General features: G+C 30.9%; 2 protein-coding genes and 1 pseudogene across 4 annotated transcripts; 2 read left to right on the top strand and 1 right to left on the bottom strand.

The window, feature by feature from the left end:
- The first annotated feature begins 8,450 nt into the window (after window positions 1-8,450).
- LOC112714325 (uncharacterized) lies at window positions 8,451-10,209 on the top strand. The gene has a single exon (XM_025765904.3). The coding sequence runs from the start codon at window positions 8,777-8,779 to the stop codon at window positions 10,181-10,183; it is 1,407 nt and encodes a 468-aa protein (XP_025621689.1). The 5' UTR covers window positions 8,451-8,776; the 3' UTR covers window positions 10,184-10,209.
- A 5,687-nt stretch (window positions 10,210-15,896) lies between these two features.
- LOC112714328 (glycolate oxidase) lies at window positions 15,897-19,333 on the top strand. Of its 3 annotated transcripts, none has more exons than XM_025765908.2 (12): window positions 15,897-15,978; window positions 16,401-16,568; window positions 16,658-16,782; window positions 16,866-16,912; window positions 16,999-17,076; window positions 17,352-17,476; window positions 17,596-17,647; window positions 17,731-17,793; window positions 17,867-17,936; window positions 18,380-18,480; window positions 18,566-18,670; window positions 18,923-19,333. In XM_025765908.2, exons 2-12 carry the CDS (start codon window positions 16,426-16,428, stop codon window positions 19,085-19,087), a joined length of 1,074 nt encoding a protein of 357 aa, XP_025621693.1. In that variant the 5' UTR covers window positions 15,897-15,978; window positions 16,401-16,425; the 3' UTR covers window positions 19,088-19,333. The 3 variants fall into 3 exon arrangements, with proteins under 3 accessions (XP_025621693.1, XP_072060462.1, XP_025621692.1); XM_072204361.1 differs by having other exon boundaries at window positions 15,968-16,041; XM_025765907.3 differs by lacking the exon at window positions 15,897-15,978 and adding an exon at window positions 16,029-16,170.
- Window positions 19,334-19,947: 614 nt separating this feature from the next.
- Window positions 19,948-21,418, bottom strand: LOC112718405 (probable ribose-5-phosphate isomerase 3, chloroplastic; annotated as a pseudogene).
- Between the last annotated feature and the right edge of the window lie 2,394 nt (window positions 21,419-23,812).

Below are 23,812 nucleotides of genomic sequence, written 5' to 3'. Positions count from 1 at the left end.
GTATGCAAGTTAAAAATTATTATGCATGAAAATGAAAAGGGAAGAAAGGAGGGAAAGTCAAAAGATCCTTAAACGTCATGATAAATTGGCATTGTTCAAACACGTAGCAAATTGTCCACATAGTAATCTTCATTCGGCGCCTAATTACTGATTAGTGATTATTATAAAGTATAAGAATTGAATAAATAGTTTGAATTTAATATATAATAATAAATAATTGATGGAACACAATCATGTGCGTGCCATCAAACTCAAAGTATCAAACCCCATTTGTATACGGCATGCTGAAATGTCGATCTCTATATCTATATGTTATTATTAAGTTAAGATTAAGTTACTTGTTTCATTGCAATTGCATGGACCGTAACCCTTCTCAAACATTAGAATAAACAGAAACATTAATGATAGGCGTAGCGGTACTCTTTCTAGGGAAGTATATACCTTTTCGAAATCTCTAGAATCTGTACTTGGAAAAGATTGATTTCAAATCTTTTGCTCAATTATTGTACTATATATATAATGAAAACCATTTTTGGACAACGACTATACAGTACTCTCTATAAGTATCCTTGTTTTCAATTTTTATTTAGTTTAAGAGAATATATATTATATAGAATCATTTAATTTAGCAAACACCTTCAAAATAATTACTTAGCTTTTATCATAATTATATCAAAATTAATATAATGTACAATTGATCAATAGTTTACATACTATATTCTTCTTATTAATTCTGTATAATGTGATTAAATTAAAGTTTGTGAATAAATTCGTTTACAAATTTAAAGAGAGCTAGCTAATAGCGAACTTAAATAATAAGGATAGAAATGGCAGTGCAATATTCCTATTTCGTTAATTGTCCCTAAACATGAAATTAAATTAAAGCTTACATACATACATTTCTATAAACTTCTAGCATTATTCCCCTCAAATATATATTATTAGCAAACTATATATCAATTAAAATATTGTGTAATAATATTCCTATAGAGATTAATGTAAAATTTTATTTTATTTTGTTTTAAAGTGGTATATCTAAACTTTTGCATGCTATTGGCACAATTGAGAAACCTTCTTAGTGTTAGTTTTTTTCCTCCTAGGATATAAATATACGGAAGATTTTTAAGTGTACCGTCGTATTAGTGTTTCAGTAACCGTTGATCTTAATTATAAAAAATTATAATTTAACATTACTCCTGAGGTTTGTTTTGGTTTTCATATATACAAAGTATTATTATTAATATAAAATGTGTGGCCCAATATTCTATTATTAAAAGAAAATATATAAAAATAAGACTATTTCCTAAGCATGTATGTTCTGTTATATATAGAGTAACTTGTGGCTATGTTGAAAGTGAAACGAAATATGATTGAACCAAATGTATGAACGCGTGTGAATTTGAGAGAGGTACATGGACACTTGTGCGATGAAACGAAAAATTTCAAGCTTTCTTTGAATGATTAACAACATGACTAGTTATAGCTTCTGTCTAGCTAGCTGTATATCTTTGTTAAATTATTGAACAAATAAAAACCAAAATCACACAACCAAAGACAAGAAATCATCAATGCAAAAGTCTGCGTTACTCTTTGCTGAATCTTAGGCACAACATATAATTAATACCATAATAATGGTGCTTGTGGGTCCTTTGGTTTTTATTCCTTTTTTCCCTCGCTCCTTACTTCAACCACTTATGTTTAGGGTTTATTATATTATAGAGTAAAGTATCGTTTTTTGTCCAACGTTTGGGGTAAGTTTTATTTATGTTTCTAACATTTAAATTATCATATTTGTATCTCTAACGTTTATAAAAATGATTTAATGTTATCCTATTATCAATTATACTAATAAATCAGATTATATTTTTTAATTATTCTTACTTTGATGTATTCATTTTCAATTAGGTCTCACTTGAATGTGTTCGATTTTAATATTATACTCATGATTTGTGTTTAGATTCAATTATGTTTCTAGAAAAGTGAATTATGTAAATGTTGTAGAAATTAGTTTTAACTTTTGATGAGCTATTTTTTGGAGTGGATAATCGATTCTATCCCAGACATTTGTATTCTAACTTCAAAAAGAGATTTTTAAAACTCAAACTAAAGTGTTCATGATGTGTAATTAATGGCAGGATAACATTGAATTACTTTTACAAACGTTAGGGATACAAATATGACGATTTAAACGTTAGGGACACAATAGAATTTACCCCAAACGTTGGGGACAAAAACGATACTTTACTCTATATATATTATAAAAAAATTGTCTCAGACTAATCTAATGTACTTAAAAACCTTATTTCATGATACGATAATAAGGTTTTGGATGTAAGCTTATTAAAAATTTTCCAATAATAACAATAGATAACATATAATTAAATATATTGAGAAGACTTCATATTATATAATAAACCAAAATTTTTTAACTTGTTTTCAAGAATCTTAAAAGTATTCCTTGAAATTATTAATATATATTAATTTTTATATCATTGAAACAAATTAAACGCCTCTTAGTTAAATAATCAAATTAATTGATGGAGACCACTTCGATAAAAATACTAAAAATGTCCTTTTTTAAATATGTTTATATGTGTTATGATATTATTATACATTTTTATTGAATCGGTTAATAATTTATTTTTTAATAAATCAGAACAAAATCGGTTTATTATAGTAACAATAATAAACCTAATTGTACGCACTATAATTATTAGACCCGATTTGATCCGATCGATTTACATAATTTAAATCGAATCATGTTTAAATTTTTTGATAAAAGGACAAATATATTTCTGATTTTTGTTTTAAAAAAAAAACTACGATCTAGTAGGTTATGTAAATTGATCGATTCGATCGAATTTGATAACAATTAGATTTATGGTTATTGTTATAAAAAAATTGATTTTATTTTAATTTGTTAAAAAATTTAAAAATAATCGATTCATTAATATGTTAAATAATAATGCGACACATAACTGTGTTTACTACATATACCTTCATCGTTTTGTGGGGTCCATCTCTAACTACTCTTTTTATTTGTGTAATGCTCCAAGTTTAACACATGTATCATGAAACCTTTAGGCCATGACATATTGAACAAGTGGCAAATTCTACTTGTGCAGCCTCTCTGAAATTTGGGTCCCAATTCAATTAGCTTGGTCTTTTTCAATCGTGTGTGGCACTAATCTAATCATGTTTAGATTTTACTATATAATTATAGCCAATTCTAAGATGGTGACGTAGGATTGTGTGGCGCACATAATATTTCAATTTTGATCCAGAATCAATGTAACAATAATGATGAATACAATAACGAGATATTTGTTATATTAAAATAATTTTTGACGGCAGAGATGGGGTTGGTTCATCATTTTATAAGCTTATGTATTCGTAGCCTAATGCCTATATAACTTCACCTTAATTCTGCCATGATATGCTCTTGATTAATTTTGAAACGGTTCTGTTATGTTACCAACAGCATTTCTGCCAACATCTGCCAACTCTTATGTATAATTATGTTTAATGGATGTGTCTTCGTGGATGTGTCTAATAAAAATGTATTTCTCATGGCTGTGTTTAATAGAAGTGTCTTTATAGATATATTTTCTGGATGTGTCTCTTTATATATGTGTTTAAAATATAATAATTAATTATCGTTAGTAATAAGTTGGCAGATAATATGTTGGTACCCTATACTTTTCCATTTTAAAAATGCTTATATTAATTAGATTGATTGATGAAGTTGGTCATAAAAAAAAATTCATTTATTTACGATAAAGAGGGAACAAGAATTGGTGGGATACAAGAATGGAAAAAGAAGTTGTCATTTTAGAATTGGATAATTATCACTTTCTTGCGTGATCTTCATATCAGCTAAAAGATTATATGTTCATTATAAAACCCCCTTGGAATAGGGTTTTGTAGTAATGAGAGGAACACTACATGAACAACCGATAACGATCAAGTTTCCTTTGTCTCGTTCATGTTTACCCTATCATCATCATCATCATCATCATGATTTGTATTTGTGGTTTAATTACCTTGCCTCGCTAAACTATATGATATATAAATATATGAAATACTGTGAGAAGTATAAGAAAATAACACAATAATAATGAGAATTTTAATTTACTATTAGTATTTTTGAAGAACTTTAGGGTGCAACTATTTTAAGATTATTTCACATTTGAATATTATTGTTGGTAAATTTTTTTTGTTTCCTACGGTGTCCCTTAGTCCGATAGGACAATGACTAATCCGTCGCGGTACTGAGCTCTATTTAATGGTTTGTCGCTAGCCAATGAGCTGCTACATGCACAAGGCGGAATTTGAACATTCGACACTTGCTTAAGCAAACTAGTGAGTTAACCACTAGACCAACCCAACTTAGTTATAAATATGTACATAGTTAAGTCAATAAATTATAACTTAAATGACATCGTCTTTTTATACTCATTTAAAAAGTTACAAGTTCAAGTCTTTTTTTCGTAGAAAAAAATATGCATATAGTTAAAGTGACAAATGAAACGGAACCGAAATAAAATAGTGGTGCGTACTATTTATATAGCTAGTATAATTAATTAATTGGATCCATTGATATTTAGGGTTGGTAACTTTGCTTAGCTTGGAATTCAATGAATCAATTTCCGTGAACAAGCTAAGGGGGCTCACAAACTAAGGTTGGGGGTCCTTAAAATTAGCGGTTTTGTTGTAGGAAAAATCTACGTCTCATCGAATTAATATTGTTTGAGTGTAGTCTTTTCATCATTAATATGATTTCGATTAGATTATTATCTATATTATATGAATTTTATTATTATGTCTCATCCTTGATAAAGTTCTTTGTCTTCATTAATTAACAAGGACAATTTGGTTTTTGGTACCCTAAAAAACCAAATGACTATTCCATATTTAATATTTTTGCTGTGTATTATTCTGCTTAATTACATACAATAATCATTAATGTTTATTATTAAAATCTCGTTAGGGATCGGAGTTCATAAAGTATTCGCTATGGAACTAATAGAATATTTGTATAATGTGTGTATAATAGATTATTTATTTGGTTCATTATGAGTTAGAAAATAAACATCCAAAGTAAAATTCTACTAATTTCTCAAATACAATACACTCATACTATCCAGAATAACCATCTAAGTACCAAAAATAATAAACATTTGATATCCTACTGAATCGAACATCCCTAAATTCTCATTGTACATATTGTATAGATATTCCATTAACTCCCTATACTTTCTCATAAAATATTTGTACAAAGAAAATCAAATATGATATATTTAGATTATGCAATTTAATTAATTATCCCTTTCAATGTTCTACCTGTTTCTTAATCACTGAACTATAGTTTTTTTCATTTTTAATTGTGGAATATAATATCTAAACCACCTAAAGAATATGATTTACTAAAATATGACTAAACAAAGATTATTACATGTTATGTAATAATCTATAATAAATTTAATATTTTAATTTAATAATTATATTGATACTTAAGATGTATGGCACCATGGACATTGACGGTAGGATATTCTTTGCACAATTATTCCGGAAGAAGTTAAACTTGATTTGATGCTCTTTGATTCTATCAAGCAGGCAGGAGATAAAATAGGTTAGTTTTGGACAAACTCAAATACTCTCACCTACTCGACTAAAAGCGAGTATGAATGGCTATTGAAGAAGAAATTTGGCTGGAATGATAATAAAAATTGGCTTTGGCTTTGGCGCTTGAGAATACCGGAGAAGATAAAGTGTCTGCTCTGACTTTGCCTCAATAACGGAGTTTCCACAGCTAGTTTCCGCTTTCAAAGAGGTCTTGCTATTTTTGATTTTTGTCAGAGATGTTATCTTGCTCAAGAGGATATTAACCACTGCTTTAGGACTTGTTAAAAAGCTCGTCAGATTTGGATTAGCTTAAATTTGGGAATGACCGCTGAGGACTCTAGTTTGGATTTTGTGTCTTGGATTCGTTCTAACCTCAACAAAAATGAGTTTCTCTTTGCAGCGGCCTTTTGGTGGATTTGGAGGGATAGGAACAATGACATCTTCCATCAAGATGATCCATGGAATAAGGAGAAAATTGTTCACTTGGTTAAACATGCTACTCGAGATTTCTCTAATGTTGTTACCAACAAAAAATATATTATTCCTTCTTCTTTGAAATATAGTTGGGAACCACCTCCAATGAATGTTTGTAAAGTGAACTGCGATGCAAGCGTTTTTGAAAATGAGCAATTAGCTGGATTTGGATGTATTATTAGAGACAGCATGGGAATTTGGATAAAAGGTTGTTCTGTCAGTATACCTCTTTCTAGTGTTCTCTGTTGTGAGCTTCATGCTATTTGGAGAGGGCTAGTTATGGCTTGGGATTGCGAGTGCAAAGAGGTCATCTGTGAAACTGATAATCTTGATGCGTTTCTTCTTGTTTCGCGAGGCACAACCAGCATGATTAGGAGTGACTCTGATCTGCTTGACAAAATCAAAGAGATGCTCCAGCGCAATTGGACAGCTACTTTAGTTCTCATCCAGCGCACAGCAAATAGAGCGGCTGATTTAATGGCTAAGACTGCTGCTTTAAACAAACAGGTGTATCTAGAGTGGTTACTGCTCCCTAATAATTTAGACATTATTATTAGAGAGGAGTACTACTCTTTCTCTTAGATCTTTTTCTTTGTGTTATGTTCAATAAAAAAAAAAGTGGTTGATCAATTTAAATATTATAAAAGTAATGATACAAGCTAAACATGCATGCATGGTAGAATTGAGTAATCTAGGCCAAGGTGGATTCTCATATAAGATAAGGGGTAATGATGTTCTCCACCATCAATTTTTTGCTAACATTATTATACATAAAATCTGATTTAGCCCTTCTTTTAAAAATTTTATTTTAGTTTTTTTTTAAACTGTAAAATTATTTTTTATCCCTCCTTCACATTTTGCATGGTCAAATGATTCCATTACTACAAGTCATTTAAAGGATGTGACAAATGTTTTTCCTTTATTTTTCTTTACTTCTCTTAATTTCTATATTTCTCTGTAATTGGTTTATAGTTTTTTTTTTTTTTGGTTTCCCACGGTATCCCCCAACCCGACAGGTCAAGGATTAATCCGCCGCGGTACTGAGCTCCATTTAAGGGTTTGCCGCTGGCCAATTGGTTGGTTAAGGCAGTAATTGGTTTATAGTTGTTAATAAAAGATTGAGTATTAAGTACTTTTTGCTAAGCTCCTCCTTTTTTTTTTCTTGTGGGTTGTTGTAGTTGGACCAATCCAAGTTGTCCATTATGTCTTTGGTCTTCGTTGTTCTATAACCCAACCCACAACACACTCAAATTAATATTGAGAGTTTTGTTTAGGATAAGAAAAAGGTTCATTTTTTGGATATTGGATAAGATCCTTTAATATTGGAAGTTATTAGTGTTTTGCAAATAGCGGATTGTCTGATCAATTTTTTTTAATGGGTAAAGTACTAAATTAGTCATTTATGTTTGCGCGTAATTCTGTTTTGGTCGTTAAGGTTTAAAGTGTTCTATTTGAATCCAAAAAAGTTTCATTTAACTTCAATTTAGTCCCACCGTAAAGTCAAAGATAAAAAAAAATTAACAAAATATCCTACATGACAACAGTATAAGAACAAGGTTGATAATTTGGAGAATAAGTATAAGCTCCAAAGACACAAAATCAACCGTGGATGCATCAATACATGTATTTAACATTTTTTATAGTTTTATAGAAAATATTTCATTTTAATTATAAAAAAAAATTAATAAATGTATTGATGCATCTACGGTTGATTTTGTACCTCTGGAGCTTGAATTTATTCTCTAGATTATCGCCTTTATTGGACATTTCGTTAATTATTTATCTTTGACATCCGGTGAGACTAAATTGAAGCAAAATAAAACTTTTTTGAATTCAAATATGACACTTTAAATTTTAAGGATCAAAACAGAATTACGCCTAAATGTAGGAGACCAATTTAGTACTTTATCCTTTTTTAATTTATAAAGATAATACACAGACTACTATTATAATATTTTAATATTAAATTATAATACACAGATTGCATATTGTGTGCAATATGTGTTGTGCGTATTGTGCTTATACAGAACATCGCCTCTAAAACACTGTAAAACTCCATTTTTTATAACATTAATATAAAATTCCATTTGGTCTTCAATATTAAAATAAAAAAATCCTAAGAAAAAAGGTATCAATGGTAATGGTACCTTTACAGGTTACTACTACTAGTAGTGAAGGTTTAAACTTTTAGAAATTATAGTGAATAATGAATTTTGTTGAACAGTGAAAAAAAAAATTCTGAAAAAGGTTGTTGGCTGAGTTCACGGATTGAAGTGTGAGAAAAGAAGAAGAAATAACATTGTCCCAGAAGATCAGCCACAAAGTGATGTCTAATCAATGTTACATTTATTCTGAATTAACCATTTAAAACAGTTCAGTGAAATCTGCATTGCCTTTTATGGCAAATTCATTTGTCTCTTTCCCTTACACTAACTCCTTTTTTCATGCAAAACCAACAACACTGTCATACTCACTCTAACTTTCTTTCTTTGCATCCTTCACTCCTGACACAACAAAAAAATGAGATGCTTAAGCGTTACCTTTACATTCTCCTCATTTGCCACCACCACCCTTCAAGAAAAACCTTATTTTGATCCTTTTCTTTCCAATACCCTTCAAAAGTATCTACAGTCTTCAAGATTCCATTTGTGGGGCTACCATTGTGGCATTTTCTCAAATGGCATCTGTGCCTCTCTTCCTTGTATGCTTCCTTTTGTTTTCAGCTGAAATGATGGCAATGGCAATGGAAGAGGAAGAGTTGTTGGGGTTGTTTGAAGTGATGGAAGCTCTTCTTGATGATCCTGAATGGTCACAAGCACATCCCCAACCATGCACTGAAACTCCATGGCCTGGTGTTGAGTGTGAAGTTAGCACTGATGACCCTCAAAATCCAATATTTCATATCACAAAGATCCACATTGGTCCTGATATAGTTTCACCACCTTGCAAATCTTCTGCATACATATCCAAATCCTTGATCAAGCTGAGTTACTTGAAAACTCTTTCAATCTTCAACTGTTTTGTTGATTCACCTGTGACTCTACCATCAACACTATTTGGTTCTTTCTCTTCCTTGGAACACCTTGCCTTGCAGTCTAATCCAACCCTCAATGGAGAACTACCTTCAAGTTTGGCTGAAGTGTCTTCTCTTAGGGTCCTAAGCTTGTCCCAGAACAGCTTTCATGGAAAGATTCCAAGAAAGATCGGTTCTTTGCCTTGTCTAGAGCAACTTGACCTCAGTTACAATAACTTCAGTGGCCAAATCCCATTGGAAATTGGAGGGTTGAAGAGTCTGACCATTTTGGACATTAGTTTCAATGGAATTGAAGGCAATCTTCCTCATTCCCTTGGACAACTTAAACAACTTCAGAAGATGGATTTGAGCTCAAATAGGCTTGATGGTAGAATACCCTTTGATTTGGGAATGCTCAAGAGGTTAGTGCTGCTTGATCTGAGTCATAATTTCATTGTTGGTCCTATTCCTCAAAGCTTGTCAAGTTTGGAGAATTTGGAGTATTTAATAATGGATGACAACCCCATCAAAGCAAGGATACCATTCTTCATAGGAAGCCTTTTGAAGCTCAAATCAGTGAGTTTCTCAAGGTGTGGCTTGGTTGGTCCCATACCCAATTCTTTCTCTGCATTGAAGAACCTTTCAGCTCTATCCTTAGATAACAATAGCCTAACGGGACAAGTTCCATCAAATTTAGGCTTGCTTCCTAACTTGGATCAACTGAATATTAGCAACAACATGCTGTATGGTGTTCTAGAGCTGAATGGTGACTTCATTGCAAAGCTTGGGGAAAGGTTGGATGTGAGAGGGAACAATGAACTATGTATCAGTGATCTGCAAAACAAGAATAACCTCTCTTCATACTTGGAAATCCCCTCTTGTATGAGCATGAGAACAATAAATGGCACATCCATTGCTCAAGGGCCACTAGAAGATCCAGCAGGAATCAAGCCATCTTGGTATCAAAGCAGCATAAACTCAAGCTCATCATGGTTGGATCAACAACTTATCTTGTTTACCTTAGCTTTAAATTTCATTGTCACCTCTTTTAATTTGTTTTCGTCACATTGATGAATTAAATTTATATGTAGTTTTTACCCTTCATATTTAGTATTCTAACTCACTTTTATGTGTAGTACTTTTTACATCATATCTGAGTTTGGATTCTAGTTTGAGTTTTATTGGAAATTTATGCATATAATTGTTCAATTTTCTATACTTTTGCATTATGATCATAACTTGTTAAATAAATCTAAAATATGTTATGGCTTATGAGAAAACTCAAGGAATTACCTATAGATGAGTAAATCAGTAAACACATAAATTGGCCTCCAAAAAAAAACTTAATATTTTTAGTCTCTAACAAAATTTCATTAATTTAGAAGTTCTTGAGAGGATTAATTTATTTTTAAAAAAAATTAATTTATCTTATAATAATATTTTTTGATTCAATTTTCTTATAATAAATTTGTTATAGATTTATTTATTTAACACAAATATTAAAAATTTTATTAAAAAACAACAAAAGAATTAATCTAACTTACAAAATAATTTTTAGAGACATCTAAAATAATAAAAATTGGAGACTAAAATATTTTATCCAAAAAATTTGTTTGGGACAAATTTAAACATTTAATCTAAGAAAAATTTGACATTCATAGAATGTCTTAGTCATCATATCTACCATATATAGTTAGTGAAACTTAATCTCATTATAGTATAGTTAATGGCCTTGTTCGTGATGTCCACTGAGTATGTATAATTACTTGTGGCTTGAATTAAGAGTGGATTTTGATGCAATTGTGAAATTTTACTATTTGAATATGTGCATGTTTGGGGAAAAGAAGGGTCTCAAGTCCAAAGTCCTATCCCTGGCCTGACTAGTGTTATTGTTTGTAGCAGCCTTTGGGGGGAAAAGCACTGTCTGTTCTGATAGTAGTAATAAGCATGCCTGCAACCACTCTTGTTGCTGCCAACATAAAAAAGATGCACACCTCATAACTTGTTTTGGTAGAGAGAGAATCTTATGGGAAATTCACAATCTTTCCCTTCAAATTGCAAACTTTTGACACATTGAATACTGTATCTGCAACAGTGGGTGGGGGAAATAAGTCATAACAACCAGAACTGCTTGCACTATTATTCTTCCCTTGTGTTACAGAACTAACTAGGACAAAATAAAGACACGAGTAATGACTAATGATACGATAATTAGGATTAGTTAATTGCTTAGTCTATATTTTAATATTTGTCAATTCAGATTTCAGAGTATAGATTCTGGCTCATTTTTTTGATATGAGAAGCATGTGTGTGTTGTTGTGCCTTGTTGTGGAGAATGTGGGTGTTAGACATGGATGTGGCACAGTTTTTTCTAAAACGAGAGATAAAGAAATTGGACCATCCGGTTTTTTTATAAAAAAATTAAGCCTAATAATCAGATCGTCCGATTAGTGTGGAAGAGAAAATTTAAATTTTGCAAAGGTAATTAGACCCTCCAATTTATGTAACCAAAAACCAGACAGTCCCAATTTTGCTTTTAACACCACAATTGTGTAAAGTACTTATACACTCCAGAATTGCATCCTACACCGTTCCCCTTCCACATCTAAATTAAAAAGTGACAGATTGTTCATCCAATTGAATCTCTCTGATGTTACATAGCAGCATGTAAGTTTCTGAGGATGTTTGCCTTGTCGGTTTGTGTTATTCCATGAGCTAGAAAACCAGAACCTCAATGAATGTTCCCAGTAATACGAGGGGGATGGTGTGGTCATTGTCATCCCTGTAAGCAACCTCAGTTTCTCTGACCCTAGAAAACAACCTTGTCACCTCTTTTTTACTTGTAACTAAAATGTTCAGTTTAAATTTAATCCACTATAAGTATATAGTTATGTTATTTCTTCATCATTTATTAATATTCTCTTACCTGGAAGGTGATGCTTACACAATTATGATCTTGAATCAGAGGTCTACTTTCATGCTAACATGTCCACGTCATCTTTTTCTAATATAGTAATAGTATGGCTTTGGAAAAGGTACTGTGTCATACTTATTATTTCTGGCTTTGCAACTCATCATGAAACTGAAATTGATAAATATTGAAGTGAATGCTGGTGCAAACCAAGTAGTAGTTCTAGTTGCTGCTTTTGTAAGTATGAATGTTTGATCATAATGTTATATTTATATAGGAAGCTCCATACAAATGCTACATCCACATGCTTCAGATGCCCTTCACTCAAACACACAATTTTTGTTTTTTGGTCTGGACTCGAACACGTAATTCGTCACCACATTTTAACCAAATGGGCTTGGGCTTCCGGATAATTACTACTTCATTCATTTCATTGTTTATTGCTAATGGCAGCAAGAACAAACTATCTTCTTAATGTTAATTTCTTAGCAAAAGTTATTTTCTTTCTTTCTTTTCCTCAAGTCCTGTACCTCCCCTACCATTACTGGTGTTTTTTACCTGTTATGTCAATATTCCAGTAATCAGATTTTATATTCTATTATTATATTTTCTGTTGGAATCAAAATAATACAATAAACATTATTACTTGTTAAAATTTACTAACATATTTTGTCTATTCTTAAGTTGAAGTAGCTGTATTTATATTTAAAAATGGTTTCATATTTTTTTATTAGTTTAAATATCTACTAAAACTACTAAAAATAAGATGAATGCACAATGTTTTATCATAATAATGACAGACTTACTGGTCCAAAATAATTTACAATGTTTTTTCCTATTTCAAGATAGTTAATAAAAGTTTTTCTAAGAGAATATAGAATATTTAGTTTTTATGCATAAGCATCATTATATATAATTATCCATGATCTCTACAAAAAGAGACAAGTAAAAAAGATAAAGAAGAAGAAGACGTGCAACGGCCTTTATCGCGATGTTATTTCATCGTTTAATTTTTCAAATTAAAAATGAAATTAAGCACGTAAATAATATAATTTAAACATTGAGAAGAATCAACATATGAAGAATTATGATAAAATTAACTTGTATGAGATAAAAATGATAAAATTTATAGTAAAAAATTATAAAAATCTTAAATAAATAGGGATAAAATAAAAAAAATAGAAGAGATAGAGTACAATAAAAAATAATAATATTTTATAGTTTAGAAAAAAAATCAAAGAGTAAAAATAATACATTCTAGGAGGAAAAATAATATTATCAAATAAAGAATAATTGGTAAAAAAAAAAGATTCTCTTATAACATATATGACTTTTTATAGTGAATAAATTTTGAAATACAAAAATAGATTAAAAAAAATAAATAAAATTTTATTTTTTAATATATTAAAAAAATATTTACTATCATATAATTAACGGTGGACATATAACTATTAGACAATAAATTATAAAAAATTATTAATAGAAATCTTAAATTTGATATTAAAATAAAAAAATATAAACAATGAATAAAACTCTGAAATTTAAAATCAAAATTATAATTATCCGACTTTCAGCATGTTATGACCAATGTTAGTCATCAAGTGTTACCATTCAGTCGACCTTAAAGACCCTAGGCGTTATATTAGTTATATTAATATGAGCCTGTAGTAGGGCTGGAAGTGAGTTAAGGCACCTCATGAGCTAGCTTAAACTCGACTTGTTAATAGTTCGATAATCTAAACTCGTGAGCTGGTGAGTCAAGTTTGAGCCTAAAATTGAGCTCATAAATTAAATGAGTCGAGCTTGAGTTTAGATAAGCTCAGCTCATTAGCTCGTGAGCTGACTCGATTATATATATTAATACACATATCTTATATGTATTTAATCTATACTTTTAATATATATATATATATATATATATATATATATATATATATATATATATATATATATGAAATAGTAATATATAATTATATATATATTAATGATTTTAATTATTTAAAATTTTATATTAATTTTTTATATATAATTTTGATGTAGGACATAAATTAAAAATGTATAATTTATTGATAGATAAATAATATATAAAATTAATTTTTTAAATATTTTTAAAATATATAAGTTATAATTTATTAATATAGAATTATAGATTATGTCTTTATTATTTGAGCAAGCTCGTGTGCTCGAACCAGCTTGCGAATTTTTTGTGAATCGAGCTTGAACTTAAGAAATAGACTTAATTGTTAATGAGTCGAGTTGTGAGCCAAGCTCAATTCTTGTGAGTCGAACTTGAATTTGGTCTATTTCGACTTAACTCGACTCACTTCCAACCCTACGCTGTAGTGTATGTTATAATCATGAGTTAACCATCTATCGATACTAGTTATAACAATTAGACATACAATAAATTCATGATGAAAGCGAAAAATTGTGTGTGTATATATAAGTGCCCGTAGACTAGGTTTTTTATACAATACGATTCATCATATATTACATTAGATTTCTTGATCACATATTATTAGTAGAGACTCATACAGACTCTTAAGACTTAATACCAAACTCTGGTTTCACAAAAGCTATCTTAGATGGGAGCCGGTCTAACTTATACACAAAAGGTTATATCCTTTGTAAAAATCTACTAAGAGCGAGGGAAAAAAAACTAAACTCCTGTCATGACTCTATTTCTCTTGGTGCAACATCTTCCGATGGGTTAGAAGCCAAGTTGATGATCATCTGATTCTCCTAAGGTGGAATGATGTCAGACGACTTCTCGTTAGAAGAGGTTGATAAAAGTCATTGGATATCGTTGGTATGAAAGTTTCTCGTAAAGGACCAAATTGCTCATCCATAAGGTCCAACGATTTTAGGAGAGTAGAGACAGGATAGTAGTTTAGTTTCTTTTCCCTCGCCTTGAGTAGACTGTTATGAGGGATAAGATCTTTTGTATATAAGTTAGGCCGGCTTCCGTCTAAGATGACTTTTGTGAAGTCGAAGTTTGGTATTAACTATTAAGTCTTAAGAATCTGTATATATATGAGTCTCTATTAGTAGTATGTGGTCAAAAGGTCTAATGTAATTTATGATGAATCGTATTGTATAGGACTTTTGTATGATGTATACTTTTCTACTTTTATGATAAATGTGTTGTATGTCTAACTGTTATAACTATTATCAATTTATTTATTTCAGTCAAATCAAATAATTAATAAAATTAATTAATTATAGTTAATATGATCAAATAAATTATTAAATAATTTGATACTTATTTTAATTAAATTAATTAAATAATTAATTATGATCTTTTTTAAAATTAATACAAATTAAAACAAAATTAATTCATTTGTTTCGATCAAATCAAATAATTAATATAATTAATTAGTCATAATTAATTTAGTCAAATAAACTATTAAATTATTTGATATGTATTTCAATCAAAATAAATAAATAAATAAATAATATATTTAAATAAATTAAATAAAAATATCTTAAAACATATGTCACACTAGCTGTGTTATTAATTGAATAAATTTAATTCTAATCATATATAATAGATAATAAATAATAGATAGATAAGCAAGCAAGACATAATGAAAGATATTTTTTGAATTAAATGCACAATTAAGTAGTTTTGTTTAATGTAGGTAAACAATGATCATCTTAAACAACATGAACAATCACCAATCAAATAAAAATACATTATACTCTAATTTAATACTATTAATTAAATTTACTCTTTTAGTCCTATTAATTCATATTGTTCACACATTGTTCAAAAAAATTGTTGATTACCTATATTTTTCCTTTTGTTTTAGGCAGAAGCGTACATGTTTAGAGAAAAGTCAAAATATTAAACAATGACTAATCAATGATAAAAATCAAAGAGCCTCCCTCATCTAAATGACTAATCAATGATCTTCACCTAAGCCAATTCTGCAGTGCATGTCCCTTTCCCTTTGTACTACTTTCTTTCCGCTTTCTTCTACTATTTCTCTTGCTGTTTCAGTTGTTTATGCAAATTGTACTTTGACTTCATTCACTTTTATCTCTGAATTATTATCTGCTTTCCTCACTATTATTTCAGCAGTCTTCTTCTCTTCAGCTTCATCTAATATTTCTCTCAGTTTCATAGTTTCATTCTTCTTAAGAGGCTAGTTTGGTTATTCAGTCTATTTATTCCTCTCTAATCAGTATATATTTATAACGAAGCATGGCATTATAATAGCATAATATGTTGAATAAACTTCATTAAGATCTGGTTGTAGATCGGCTTGCATAATCTGAATATATGAAATTCTGAAATAAGTTTTCTGCAAACTTCTTTATGCTCTAGCATGAAAAGTTATTTAGAGCTTATTCATGTTAATAATTGTATTTCAGGGTTAGTATTGTTAATACAGGGAGAATGAAGAAGCAGATAACTAATGTGAACGAGTATGAGGGTATTGCAAAGGAAAAACTGCCAAAGATGGTTTATGATTACTATGCATCCGGGGCAGAGGATCAGTGGACCTTGAAAGAGAACCGAAATGCATTCTCAAGGATTCTGTAATCCAATTTCCCCCTGAACTTGGTTTTAATTCACAAGTTTCAATCTTTGATCTTCTCAGATGAGTGGTGTTTGATATAAAATATAGGTTGCGACCACGCATTCTTGTAGATGTAAGCAATGTAGACATGACAACAAGCATATTGGGGTTCAAGATTTCAATGCCTATCATGATTGCACCCACAGGCATGCAAAAGATGGCACACCCTCAAGGTAAACTCTCTGCTTCTTGTAATATTGTTATTGCAGATAGACAGATTCTAGTACTTTGTGTCTTCATATAAAGCTTTATGCAGGAGAATTAGCAACAGCTAGAGCGGCATCAGAAGCTGACACTATTATGGTTTGTTTGGTTTTCTTTCCAAACAAAATGTTTGCTTCTTTCTTACAACTTTAGGCACTTATTAACTTTCATAATATTTGTGGCAGACACTATCAACAGTGAGTACTTGTAGTATTGAGGAGGTTGCTTCAACAGGACCTGGCATTCGTTTTTTCCAACTATATGTGAGTATAATTAAGAGAAGGTGGAAACTCAGATGCAGTCAACTTCACATGAAGTTGATAAGTGAGAGCCATTAAATAATTTGACTAATTTGACTAAATTTTCATCTAACAGTCTCTCAGCTATCAACTTTACATGAAGTCCACTGCATCTGAGTTTTCACCTTAAGAGAATATCCGGTAGATTTCTTTCAAAGCTTCTTTTGCTGTAATGTGTTGTGCATCTTCCTCTTTTGATGTCTGCTTATTCTTCTCTTTGTAACCTACTCTATCTCTAGGTATATAAAGACAGGAATATAGCTGCACAGCTTGTGAAGCGAGCAGAAAAGGCTGGTTTTAAGGGGATTGTACTCACTGTGGACCGTCCATTTCTTGGTCGTAAAGAGGATGATATCAAGAACAGGTTGGCAATCAATCAATCATTCACAAATATGTAAACTGGAACAATCTTTTAGAATCAATGACTAGTACATTTTTTCATTATATAGATGTGATTGCCTTGTTTGATGGAGTTTCATGCAGATTTAGATTGCCGCCACATTTGACACTAAAGAATTTTGAGAAGAATGATGGGGTGTGTGGTAGTAACAAGTTTGAAATCAAATATGTTGATGATATTGTTGCTATAATCTAATCTATTTTGGAATCACCTTTCAGACTGGTGGCTCTATTCAAATTTCTCATGCTCGTGGCCAAATCGACCCGTCTCTTAACTGGAAGGTGATTTGTTATTAACATATTTTACATTGGAGGCAAATGCATGCGATAGAAGTGTTTTAAAAACTTGTTACAGGATGTGAAATGGCTTCAAACGATTACTTCATTGCCAATTCTGGTGAAGGGTGTACTTACTGCTGTAGATGGTAATAAGCATATTGAACCAGACCCTTTCTATTGATCTTTGCTAATATTGTTTTGGGTAAAGTACTACATTAGTCCTCTACGTTTGGCCGTAATCCTGTTTTGGTCTTTAAAGTTTAAAGTGTTCTATTTGAATCCGAAAAAGTTTTATTTAGATTTAATGTAGTCTCACCGTAAAGTCAAAGTTAAATAATTAACGAAATGTCTTACATGACAATAGTACAAGATCGATAATCTAAAGAATAAGTCCAAGTTCCAGAGACACAAAATTAATCGTGGTGGGATGGAACTACATTAAAACTAAATGAAACTTTTTTTTAATTCAAATATGACACTTTAAAGACAAAAACAGAATTACGCCCCAAACTTATAAGACCAATTTAATACTTTAGTCTGTTGTTTTTCTATGTTGAATGAAATTCCACATCCCATGCTAATTATGCAGCAAGGTTAGCTATAGAAAATGGAGCTGCAGGAATCATTGTTTCCAATCATGGAGCTCGGCAACTTGATTATGTACCCGCAACAATTATGGTTTTGGAAGAGGTATTGTGGTTGTAAATTGTAACTGGAAAGTGAGTGGTTTTCCATTTCTGTTGAGTCGCTGTGAGCAAATAAATGGCTTGATCAGATAGTGGAAGCTGTAGAAGGAAGAGTTCCTGTTTTGGTGGACGGTGGAATCCGGCGAGGGACAGATGTGTTTAAAGCATTGGCTCTTGGAGCATGTGGTGTATTTGTAAGTATATGAAAGAAGGGTTATGCTACGTGTACACCAAAATCAGCCATTAAACTCAGTCACCAATATAAAATACATGCTCGAATATAAATACACATTAAAAATAAATTAAACTACATATATTTATACACAAATATATTAGTGATTGATTTTAGTGGCTGATTTTGGTGTACAAATAGCATTTCTCGTGAAAAGAAAAATGTATCTTATGATGTTATATAGGAACATGTGTTGAATGAGAATTGATTTCAGATTGGAAGAGCAGTGGTGTTCTCATTAGCTGTGGATGGTGAGGCTGGTGTGAGGAAAGTGCTGAAGATGCTTAGAGATGAGCTTGAAATGACAATGGCACTCTCTGGCTGTCCTTCACTCAAAGACATAACTCGTGACCGCATTAAATTTGCTTGCAGCCTATAGATTATACAACAACATTGCATCTGCACTTGTATGCTTCTATTCTATCACAATAATGCTGCTACCATCCTAGTTGCCTACTTGGTCACAGTTCCAAGTATCTACTCATTTCTTTTTCTTATTTCAATACCACTTAAGAATTTCAAGAAATAATAATAATTGGTCCGACAAAGTTGTTATGGTTGTTAAGTTCTACACTTGTACCAAAGTACTACTTTGAGTGAATGGATAGATGCTGTATTTTATATATATGTGTATGCATGAGAAATTCTATCAACTATGTAGCAAAGCACTTTTTGGCTAAAATATTGGAAAATGATAGGATACCAATATACTATTTGTCAATTTATTATCAACAATAATTAATTATTATATTTTAAATATATGTATAAGGAGACACATTTAGAAAATACATCTATAAAGACATTTCCATTAGACACAGCCATAAAAATGACATTTTTATTAGACACATCCACAAAGACACTTCCATTAAACACACTCATAAACAAGAATTGGCAGAAGTTGGTGGAAATGATGTTGGTAACGTAGCGGAAAGAGTTTTCCTAGAAAACCAACTAGGGTCTAGCCAACTTCTGCCAACTTTCTAATGGATTGGATCTCGAAACCCGTCTTAACAAAGATAAGTTGATATACATAAATGTTTCTTCTGCTAAGCATTATGATGTTTCTTTTTCATACTAAATAGATGTTTTTTAATGTATTTTTTTGAATTTTTTGTATTACAGATGTGGATATTTCTATTTTTTTAAAAATTATATGTTTTTTTTAAATCCTATAACTAGACATTTCTTTTGTTAAGTATTATATTAGGATGTTTTTTTTCATATTAAATGAATACTTTTTTATATATTTTTGCAATTGTTCAAAAACATTCGGTGCTCCACCACTCCTTCTTCCTTGAACAACTCCTAAAGCTGAACCAGATTGTACTTTCCGCAAAACTGCACCACCTCCATCGGCATCGCAAGGTTGCTCATTCGAATCCTGACACGAGCTTTGTTTCATCGACCACCACAATAAACTTGTCGAAGGTGGCCTATAGCAGGGAAGATCGCCGCCGCGGCCTTTTACAAGGTTGAGGTCAGATCCACCTCATCGACGTCGTCGATGACGAGATCAAGGCGGGAATTGTCGTCGAGGACAGAGAGCGGGATTCCGAAAGAACATGCTTGTTCCTTAGTGCGCTTGGAGGTAGGAACGCCGATGATGTTGGACAGTTGACCAGTGGAGAGGAGATGACCAAGCTTGGCAACGACGAAGCGGCGGTGGAGCCGGTGCCGAGGCCGAGGACCATGCCGAACTTGACGTACTCGACGGCTTTGTCGGCAGCAAACTTTTTTAGGTCGTCTTGCGTAAAGGCAGGGATGGAGAAGGCCTGACGGTGAGAAAGACAATTTGTGTGTATTATTGTTGGAGGTGTACAGATTAATATAAAAGAGAAGGATAAGATTTTTATAGTTTTTACTTAAGTTTAATTAATCAATTTCTAATTATTTAAATTTTGAATTTCAAAAATTTAAAATTAATTATTAATAATTATAATTAATTAAATTGTTCAATTCTTAACAGGTTACATGCTTGATTCCTGTATTTTTCTAAATATTAAATATAAAATAATTTATTATAATCCAAATTTTTATGTTTTAAAAAATACTTAACGACATAAATCAAATTTGGATGAGTAATATGGAAATTACATGTCAAGTGATCTCATGCAGGTCTATTTTTAACTGGTCTAACTTTAAAGCTTTATTGAGATCAAACACAAAACAAATATTGCAAAATAAATATTTCACATAACATGAAACAAAGCATCAACTTAATTCTGCAAAAAAATAATTCAATATCTATCATAGGACATATAACATAAAATAAACTTCCACTAAATCAAGGCATCACAAATATTGACACCTATCCGAGCAGTGTGCTCATAAAAGACTTTAGGGATCAATCCCTTCGTTAATAGGTCTGCTAGCATATACTCTGTTTCTATATGTTCTATGAAAATCTGTTTTTCTTGAACTTTTTTCTTAACAACTAAAAACTTGATGTCTATATGCTTCGATTTTGTCAAGCTCTTATTGTTGTTAGAGTATAGTACTACTGATCTATTGTCATAAAATATCTTTAATGACCTTTCAATGTCATTTGCTGTACGAAACTCATTGACAAAGTTTCATAATCATATGCCATGAAATCGGAATCAGAGTACCCAATGATCTTCAAATTTTCTGATCTTCGATAATTAAGCGTGTAATCATTTGTTCTCTTCAGATAATGCATTACGTGTTTAACAGTTATCCAATGATTCATGTCCGGATTGCTCAAGTATCTATCCAACACTCCCACTATAAATGATATATCGGAACGTGTGCATATTTGAGCATACATTAAGCTCCCTAGTGCTGATGCATAAGATTTATTATGCATTGCTGTCCTCTCAAGATCATTTTTGAGCATTGCTTAATATTGAACTTGTCTCCTTTAACTATAGGTGTGTCCATTGGTCTACAACCTTTCATGCTATATCTACTTATTAAAATCTTTTCAATATAGTTCTTTTGTGATAATCCAAGAATACCTTGAGAGCGATCTCTTAGTATCTCGATTTCTAATACAAAAGAGGCATCACCAAGATCTTTCACTTCGAATTTGTTCGATAGAAATTTCTTAGTTTTATGCGACAAGCCTATATCATTACTGGCAAGTAGAATGTCATCAATATATAAGACAAAAAATATGTATTTATTCCCACTAAACTTGTGGTATACATATTCATCTATAATATTTACCTCAAAATCATATGAGGTAATGACTTGATTAAATTTGTGATACCATTGACGGGAAGCTTGTTTGAGACCATAGATGAATTTTCTTCTTTCTCTGTTAAATCTCCTTAATGACACTTCTAAAGATTGTTGAGCTTACTGTATGGGTTAGAATTGAGGAGGATTCTCATTAGAGGATTCTCATTATTTTCATGTACTGTAGCAATATCTTGAGCAATAACAATATTTTCATTATTTTCTTGTACGGTAACTGGATCTACAGTAGGATCCTCATTGTGCTCTTGTACTATAACTATATTTTGAATAATAATAGGCACAAGGATCCAATCATTGTCAGTTATAGAATCCTCAACAAAAATAATATTCCTAATATTTCTTTCCTCCAAGTTCAATATCCTCAAGAAATTTCTCATTTTTCGTTTCAAAAATAAGATCTTGATGCATGATTGTAAAACTTATACCCCGTGAACGTTTAACATAATCAACAAAATAGCAACTAATTGTTCTTAAGTCCAATTTTCTTTCATGCGGCTTATAAAGACGCGCCTCAACTGGACATCCCCAAATATATGAATATATTACATCTTGAATTTGTCTAGGTAACATTAAGACATTAAATTGTTAAAAAACATTTAATATTTTTTTTAGTTTTTAGTGAGTTTAAAAGAAATTTAATAATAAAAATAAAATTTTTAAAAAACTCAGAAAAATATTTTATTTATTTATTTTTTTTAAGAATAGGGAGACTCAAACCAGCAATCTCTAAGTGAGTATAAGAAGATTATGCCATTTAAATTATAACTCATTGACAAAAAATATTTTTATTTAAAAGTAAATAATGCATATGTGAATAAATAAATTAAGAGTAAACACCCAACCTGATCCTTATCCATTTTCACGAAGGACAAACGATTTCTGTCTAAAAAAAAGGGATACTTTGATCCTCAACCTTTTTATTTTGGGACAATACGATTCCTCTATTAAAAAATCCATTAAATAATAACAAAAATTAGTTTTGTGGGATTTTAAACCTCCACAAACTATTAATAAGTTTATTTTTGAAAAATAAATGGTGGTTAAGTGAAGAAAAACTATTGATAAAAATGATGCCGCAAAAAACAAGTAATTGTAGTACAAATATCTTTTAAAGAAAAAAATAACATCGACTAAAAAATGAAAGAAGAGAACTTTAATGTTATTAATATTGATATTGGTGATGATGATGGTAGAGGAGATAATAATGATGATAAAGTAATAAAAATAATAGAGGTATGAGTGATAATAATGAGGATGAAGAAGGTAGTGATATTAATTGGTTAAATTGTCGAAAAGAATAAACTCCCACAAAATACAAATAAAACTCCCACAAAATTAATTTTTGTTATTATTTAACGAATTTTTTAATAGATGGATCCTATTGTCTCAAAGTCGAAGTGTCTTTTTTTTTGACAAGATCACTTTATCTTTCGTAAAAATGGACAAGGACCGGATTAGATATTTACTCATAAATTAACTAATACAATGGACCGCCGAGGTTTTTGAGAGAGTTAAACCCCAAAGTGGTCCCTAAGATTGGCGTTTTGCACTGAAATCGTCCCTAAGATTCCAATTACACCAATTACGTCACTGAGATTGAAAAAAATGCACCATAGTAGTCTCTGACCCATTTTTCATTAACGACGTGATGACATGGCATAATGACGTGGACTGTAAGTGACACATGTCACTTCATGATTTGGCCACGTGTAATGGTAGGATGATGTGGTGACCAGTGACACGTGGCATGCTGACGTGGATAGTTGTGCCACGTGTCACAATGTTATTTGGCCACGTGTCCAGTTGTGCCACATGTCGCAACAGTATTCGTCCACTGTCATCCATTATGCCATCGTTGTATATGCACTAAATTAGTCCCTCA

This window comes from Arachis hypogaea, chromosome 10, assembly GCF_003086295.3.
Source record: "Arachis hypogaea cultivar Tifrunner chromosome 10, arahy.Tifrunner.gnm2.J5K5, whole genome shotgun sequence".
Lineage (NCBI taxonomy): Eukaryota > Viridiplantae > Streptophyta > Magnoliopsida > Fabales > Fabaceae > Arachis > Arachis hypogaea.
This window is presented reverse-complemented; position numbering and strand designations above follow the sequence as displayed.

Coding starts and splice junctions, on each gene's coding strand:
- LOC112714325 (XM_025765904.3), top strand. CDS start 8,777: ATGGCATCTGTGCCTCTCTTCCTTGTATGCTTCCTTTTGTTTTCAGCT.
- LOC112714328 (XM_025765908.2), top strand. CDS start 16,426: ATGAAGAAGCAGATAACTAATGTGAACGAGTATGAGGGTATTGCAAAG. Junction 16,913..16,998: donor CAGAAGCTGACACTATTATG/GTTTGTTTGGTT, acceptor TATTTGTGGCAG/ACACTATCAACAGTGAGTAC. Junction 17,937..18,379: donor TGTACTTACTGCTGTAGATG/GTAATAAGCATA, acceptor CTAATTATGCAG/CAAGGTTAGCTATAGAAAAT.